This window comes from Kryptolebias marmoratus, linkage group LG6, assembly GCF_001649575.2.
Source record: "Kryptolebias marmoratus isolate JLee-2015 linkage group LG6, ASM164957v2, whole genome shotgun sequence".
Classification (NCBI taxonomy): domain Eukaryota; kingdom Metazoa; phylum Chordata; class Actinopteri; order Cyprinodontiformes; family Rivulidae; genus Kryptolebias; species Kryptolebias marmoratus.
This window is the reverse complement of record NC_051435.1, coordinates 31,955,744-31,963,676: the sequence shown is the minus strand read 5'-3', so window position 1 is coordinate 31,963,676 and position 7,933 is coordinate 31,955,744. Positions and strand designations below refer to the sequence as shown.

General features: G+C 41.9%; 1 protein-coding gene across 14 annotated transcripts in view; it reads right to left on the bottom strand.

The window, feature by feature from the left end:
* The window catches only part of LOC108245298 (teneurin-3), a 401,662-nt gene that overhangs the window by 109,377 nt on the left and 284,352 nt on the right, over nucleotides 1-7,933 (bottom strand). For all 14 annotated transcript variants that reach the window (XM_017432073.3, XM_017432076.3, XM_017432082.3 and 11 more), the window contains 3 exons: nucleotides 6,773-6,886; nucleotides 4,418-4,501; nucleotides 2,169-2,293 (listed from right to left, as the gene is read on the bottom strand). In XM_017432073.3, coding sequence (XP_017287562.1) covers nucleotides 2,169-2,293; nucleotides 4,418-4,501; nucleotides 6,773-6,886 — 323 coding nt within the window. The remainder of the gene's footprint in view (nucleotides 1-2,168; nucleotides 2,294-4,417; nucleotides 4,502-6,772; nucleotides 6,887-7,933) is intronic.

Genomic DNA, 7,933 nt, shown 5'->3' with positions numbered 1-7,933 from the left:
GCGATGGTGAGGTCCTTGATAACAAGAGGGCGTGGTCGGTCTGTGGCTTTTCTGAAGTCCACAATTAACTCCACCGTCTTCTGGGTGTTAAGCTCCAGGTTGTTTGAGTTGCACCAAGACACCAGCCGATCCACCTCCGTCCGGTAAGCAGACTCATCCCCGTCCGAGATCAGACCGATGACGGTGGTGTCGTCCGCAAACTTAATCAGTTTAACAAACTCATGGCTGGAGGTGCAGCAGTTGGTGTAGAGGAAGAAGAGCAGAGGTGAAAGTACACAGCCCTGGGGGGAACCGGTGCTGATGGTCCGAGTCTCCAAGATGGTCGTCCCCAGCCGCACGTACTGCCTCCTATCACTTAGGAAGTTGGTGATCCACCTGCAGATGGAGTCTGGCACACTGAGCTGAGAGAGCTTATCTTGGAGCAGGAGTGGCAAGATTGTGTTGAATGCGGAGCTGAAGTCCACAAACGGGATCCTGGCGTAGGCTTTTGGGGTGTCCAGATGTTGCAGGATGAAATGGTGGGCCAGGTTAATAGCATCGTCTACAGACCTGTTAGCTCTGTAGGCGAATTGCAGCGGGTCTAGGGAAGGGGCGGTGATGGTCTTGAGATGGGAGAGGACCAGTCGTTCAAATGTCTTCATGACTACAGGCGTCAGAGCCACAGGCCTACAGTCATTAAGACCAGTAATCTGAGGCTTCTTGGGGATGGGAATGATGATGGAGGATTTGAAGCAGGCTGGCACATGACACAACTCCAGGGAGGTGTTGAAGATGTCTGTGAAGATGGGAGTGAGCTCATCTGCGCAGTGTCTCAGGGTGGAGGGGGAGACACCATCTGAACCCGGAGCCTTACGGACGTTCAGCTTGCTGAAGAGATTGTGCACATCCTGCTCCTGGATAGTGAGGGGGCTGAGACCACAGTGTGGCTTTCAGGGCTGGCTGATGGGCCATCAAAGTGACAATAGAAGTCGTTGAGGCTGTTGGCCAGTTTCAGGTCGCAGGCGGCATGGGGGGCTGTAGGCTTGTAATTGGTCAGTTGCCTAAGCCCCCTCCATACTGATGAGGAGTCGTTGGCAGAAAGTTGTTGTTGGAGTCTTTCAAAATATAATGATTTAGCTTTTCTAACCTCTGAGTTAAACCTATATTTTGCCTCCTTGTCCGGCGGGATGTAGACGGTGGCAAGGATAAATGAAGTGAACTCACGCGGAGAGTAAAATGTCTTACAGATATTCCAGAGCAGTTGAACAGTGTTGGGAGATCACAGTCACATCGTTGCACCAAGCATTGTTGATGAAGAAGCATACCCCTCCACCTTTACTTTTCCCGGTGCGCTCCAAGTCGCGGTCTGCACGAAACAGCTGAAATCTGTCCAGGTGTAGCACAGAGTCTGGTATCTGGCCACAGAGCCAAGTCTCCGTGAGGCATAGCACACATGAGGAGGAAAAGTCCTTGTTCCTAGTCATCAGCAGTGCCAGTTCATCCATTTTATTGCTGAGTGAGTGAACGTTGGATAGAAAGATCCCGAGAAGAGGTGTGCGTGAGCTCCGTCTGCGAAGACGCACGAGGGCGTCCGATCTTTTACCTCTCTTGCGACGTTGAACTCTCTTCGTGAAGAAATGTACCACATCCGCTGCAGATGCCAAAAAGATCAGTGATAGGACCACAGATATAGAATATCTGATGTTTAGGAGCTCCTCACGCCTGTATGAGCATGCTGACACTGTATTTACACATAAAAACAAATAAAACAGAGAGCACCAAAACACAGAGGCAGCCGTCCGCCATCTTACATAGTTTTCATGAGAAAAGGAAGCTAACAGCTAGTCAAGAGAGGGTTTATTTTGGAATAAAAGAGACACTGATATTAATTTTTACTCTCCCTACTAATATTTTATTGAACAGCATGTAAGTTTAGAACTTTTTAGTTAGTTTCTCCACAGGACTTTTAAAGCATACATTCAACAATAGAAGGTTACTGTCTAACCAGCTGATGACTCACATATACAAAAATCAGACACATATAAAACCACCAAAAGTTTTTTAAAAAACCCATAGGCCACACTTTAGACATCTATGTTCTTGTGTCGTTCAGCTTAATTGGCCTACACAGATAAATGAAGCTGTGAATGTTCAGGTACATCCATGTGTGTGGTGTTCAGACAACAAACCTGTGTGTGTGATGGTGGTAGACCTTTTCGTCCATAAACACCAACCAAAGCATCTTTCTGGACAGATATGTTGAATTTCACGACCTGTGGTTGATCAATATACATCTGGGACCTCCAAAACACACCTTGAATGAAGAAAACAGAAAATAACTATCTGTGATTTGAACATTTAAAGCCTCGTTTGCATATTGTTTTCAGGGATTAAAGCAAAAAACAAAACAAAAAGAAATTGTCTTAAAATTGTTTTTTACACTTAATCATATTACTACTCCTTTTTACTTTGATGTAAAGAGCCATATACTGTGTACATGCAAAGTACACACTATAGTGTTTTCTAATGAAGTGCTCAATAAATATGTCCAATAAATATCTCCACTAAATCAAACAAAAATATTCCTGAACATTTGTTGTGGTGTCAGTCAACAAATTATGAGCTATTAAAATTATCAAACAAGGCCTTAAATATTATAGAAACATTACTGTTGCCATTTACAACAGTTTTGGTTTGAATATGATAATAATTTTAATGACAGTAATGTGACTGCCTGAACGGAGATCGACTCCTCCAACAGTGACTTTGATGGGCTTTGGCTCCTCTCTTTTTGACTGTATAAAATTCATGTTTGACTTGTTGCAGATCCACTTTAGCTCAAATATAGTCATACTGTCCATTGCTCTTAGGTGGAGACAGGATGTCCAGTCTTTGCTCAACCTCTGTCCACCTCTTGTTTCAAGTATGACAGCTTTTACCAGGGTTCGTACACCTTTCCCAGTGTAAAATTCAAGCACTTTTCAAGCATTTTCAAGGTCAATTTTCAAGCTTTCTCAGCACCACACTTTGGAGTTAAAATATGTTTAAACTCAAGAAGACAGTTTCAATTCACCATCATACAAAGTCAATAATTTCTGTTATTTATAATATCTTGTGACATTATTCTACATAGCAGAGACAGAGACAACTAAAATATAACATAATTTCATGTTTTGAAATGTCTCTCTCAAACAGCCTCTACACCTGGCTGGCCAGAGAACAAACAGTAATTAAACAAAAAATCCTCCAAAGTCAATTCACTCCAAGCGGCAGTGATGCTTTGAGACTTTATCAAAGGCAAAATGACCGCTCCCTATTTTTGTGCCTTTAACATAAAAATATAAAATTAAGATTTTTAATTTAACTTTTAGAGTGCTCTTTATTACAAAAGTGTGCAGTTAAAAATATCAAGCACTTTTAAGGACTTTATACAGAAATCAAGCACTTTCCAAACCTTGAAAACACCTTGTTAAAATTCAAGCATTTTCAAGGATTTCAAGCACCTTTACAAACCCGGTTTTACAGACAGAAGCACGGTTGTGCCACGAGATCTCCAGTGTCACCCATTATGGCCAATCTCTACATGCAGGAAGTGGAACAGAGAGCACTGAACTCCTTTGAGGGAACAACAGTGAGCCATTGGTTCAGATATGTGAATGTTACCTGGGTCAAAATCCAAACTAAGGAAGTAGACGCATTCACCAGGAACATCAACTCCGGTGACAACATCAAGCTCCCCAGAGAAGATGCTAACAACAACAAGCTTCCTTTTTTTGACTGTCTGGTTCACATGGAAAGAGAAAACAGCCTCAACATTGAGATCTACAAGAAACCAACCCACACAGATCAGAACCTTCTGTTTGACCCCCACCACCCTCTGGAACACAAACTGTCTGTCATCAGAACTTTACAGCATCGGGCTGAACATGTCCCCATGAAGACAGAAGGGAAGGAAAAGGAACAAAAACACATCAAAAAAGCTCTTAAACCATGTGGATATCCTAACTGGGCTATTGTCAAATCAGTGAGGAAATAAAAAAAAACATGCCACTGAACAGAACAAAGAGAAGAACAAACTCAAAAGCATTGTCATCCCTTATGTTGCTGGAGTATCTAAGAAACTCAGAAGGATTTTCTCCAAACACAACATTTCAAACCCAGCAGGACTCTCAGCCAGAGGTTGGTCCATCCGAAGGACAAAACACCCAAACACAAACTGAACAGTGTAGTGTCTGCAGTTCAGTGCAGCGAGGAGACTCGTTTGCAGACTCGTTCTGACAGAACATATAGGTCCTTTAGAGAGTAGGGGGGTAACCATCTAGTGTGAAGGGGGCATCAAACAGACATCAAACACTCATATAAAATAACAAAATCAAACACTGTCTAAAGGCAACACAGTTACAGAACATATGTTTGTTTGTGTGATTTGGATTCAAACCTGGTGGGATGTCTTGTATAACTCGTCTCCCCACGTCCACCTCTCCTGTGTCGATGGTGTTGTTCTCTAGAAGAAACATCTTACCTGTCAGGGAAACACATCCAACTGAGAGTCATTTTATTGAGGAAAAACACAGCAGAAGAAACATTTTGGTCAACTATTGCTGACTCAGTTCTGTCAGGTCCAAACTGAACTTTCAGTGTAAACTCAGAAATGTGACAAGAACGTGACACTGTTCCAGTTGGTTTCCAAGTGTTCCTGACACTTTTTTTAATATTCAAACTTCTATCATGTGAGTAGTAAATCCATGGGAAAACATGTACAACCTGATCTTTGCTCATAATGTTAAACGTGGAAATTTGGTGTCAAAAAACGGCAAATATTCAGTTTTCTTTTCTCCACTTTCAGCACGGTGCTAAACCTTCTGCAAGCTTCAGTAAACATGTTACTAATCTAACATTTTGTGTCTTGATCTCTTTCCATTTCATTTAATTCTGACACAAATTGGACAAAGATAAGAGATGAGCTAAGAGATGAAGATCTGAGAAAGCAGGACAGGAATAAGCAAAACATCATCAGACAGAACTGCAACATAGAATGACGGAAGAAATGCAGACAGCGTATAAAATAAAGTTGATGGAAGAGGCGATAAATGAACAAACATTTAAATTTAAGACCTAACTAAATGTATTTTAGGACTTAAAACGGAAATTGTAAGTGTTAAATGACAGAGTGGTAGCTGTTTTTGTCACAGCTTCATCTGTTCCTGCCACGCCTCTTGCCTCTAGTCATGCCACAGCCAAGTAACTTTCCACCTTCCCAGTTCCTAGCCACACCCATGTAACCATGCCCACACAATCACCTTCATTTGCTTCACCTGTTCTGCCATGTATTTATACTCACAGCTCCCAGTCATGCCTTGCCAGATTATTGAAAGCCTCACAGCCAGTAGATGTCCAGCATTCTTTCCATGTCCATGCCTGATCTCGACCCTTGCCTGTCCCACGACCCACGTCTCTCGCCTGCCCCTTTTTGGATACTGCTTCGGACTCGGATTTCTGGTTGCCGATCTCGCTTTGCCTTTCTGGACCTCGCTCTTTGGATTTTCCCTTTTTGGATTTGGCTTCTGCTCTCTGATCCACCGGTAACGATCACCTGCCTGGACCTGGACTTTCCCTCTCGCCTCAGCCCCTTTCAGACAACCCTGTCTGCACCTAGCTATCAAGCTAAGGAGGACTTACCAGTTCCGGTCCCGATCCAAGACGGTCACGTGAGTGCGCTGTTCAAAGCCTCTGGTCCTGCTCCTAGTCTGTTCATAATAAAATACTTAAATCTTCGTCTGTGTGTTGCAAGTCTGAATCCTGTCAAGTCCTGCCTTGTCAGTTTTGGTCAAACCTTGAAAATGACACTATGTATGATCACCAATAGACATAATATAATACTAAACCAATTGTCCTCATTTTCTTTCATTGTTGGGAGCTGAAGCCAGCAGAAACTGTTTTACAGATGCTGCCATTATATTTTTGGGACCAGTGTCTGCCACTAGTGATATGGGCTTGAAGCCTCACCTACACCCCCACACACAATCCTGGTGATACCTTTCTTTTAAGAATAGAATAGAAGTACTTTATTTATCCCAAACAGGAAATTACTGTGCAGTTGCAGCATAAATATACACACAGATAAAAAAAGAAAAATAAATGGATAAAATGCAGAATGTAAGCATGAAATAACTAATTACATTTAAACATAGAAGAGATATGAATATGAGCCTAAAGCAGTAAGGTACACGAACCAACAATAGTCAAAACCTGAAAAAAAAAAAATTTAGGTATTTTATTTTACCAAAAGCAAAGTCTTGTTTGTTTGCATGGAGGGGCAGAATTTAAAACTTGCACTGGGATCATCCTGTGAGGACGCTGTAGTGACTCCAGCTTCAACTCCTGGCTTCCTATATCGAGTCTAGTAATTTAACACATGTCTATGCTTTGTTAACCAGAGGGCAGCACTGAACTGGAAGGATTGTGCTGTGGGCCTCTATCTCTAAAATACATCAGTTTAAACACCTCCATGACCTCTACAGTTTTACTGAGACAAGTCTTTTTATTGGAATTTACACAAATTAAAGTTGAATATTGGTAAGAAAGCTGCTGTTATATATCAACTAAATTTGAAACCCTGAGGTTTCTCTCAAACACCTCCAGGGTCTGTGTTAGAAACTGAGTAACTTTTTATTCACTGCAGTCTTTCAGTGTCAAAATTATTTTGATTGAAAAATAAAATTCATGGATAAAACTACACAGGAAAACAATGTGTGGATGCTAACTCCACATACTGCGGCAATGTAGGACTCACCGTTGTCTGTAGACACCACAAAGGTGTTGGGAGTGGTATCTCTTCCTCCATTTTCAAATGCTCCATAGCCCTCACTCTCCTGAAGCTGCCAGTTTAAACCAAACAGGTGCATTGCTGGATAAAAAACAAGAGAAATCAGACAGAAGCATGAAGGTTAATTCTGTCAGATGCAAAAGGGGAAAACACAGTAGGGTCAGGAAAAAAACACCAGTAAATAGAAAAATAATAAAAAAACAGATCAATGAGGAAAACAAATGTTGAAAGAAAAAAATTAAAATAATTAAATACTGACCCTAACATGTTTCACTCATCTGTATGTGTGAAGTGTTTAACTTTTAAATCATTTTTACAAGCGTGTGCTCACCCAAGTGTGAGAGATTTTAGTGTGTGCTGGTTCTTCAATAATAAAATCCCACGAAACCTTCAACAGATGTTTGAATAAAATACCAGTTTAGTTCTGCAAGGAATCTGCAGCAGGGAGCCCAAAACATCCACACTGAGTCAGCTGAGCTTCTACAAACAGATGTGTTCAAACCAGCATAAATACACACACAGAACATGTGACAAGGTCTCCGTACTCAACGACTTTGACATGCGATTAACTGTTCAGACAGCTCTGTTCATGTGTTTTTAGTTTCATAAAGCAAGTTCTCAGTAAACCTTACGCCAGAGGTCCCCAATCCCCAGGCCGCGGACCAGTACCGGCCCGAGGGTCATTTGGTACCGGGGGGGGGGGGGTTATTCGTATCAATAACGCAATACCAGGACACAGATAACAAAGTTGCGAGTACACTTTGGATTTACGTTTATTATGTTTTAAAAAATACTCCCGTTTTCATGCCGGTCGAATCATTTTATTTTGTTGTATTTATCTGCCACACCTTTAAAGGCCAGCCCCTGAAAATACTGTCTGATAATGAACTGGTCCGTGGAGCTAAAAAGGTTGAGGACCTCTGCTCTGGTTTCTTTTCTCTCTGTCTCTCTGTCTCCTGGTGACCCCCCCCTCCTTTCCTTTTTCGAAGCCTCTTTTTACATATTTTCCAAAAATTTAAGGAATATGGATCTGATCAGCTGGTTTCTCAACGCAATTGATACAATTTCCTCGACTGGGTGAAGGAGAGTCCAGTCTCGGGATATGTCTCGCTGGATATACAGTGGATT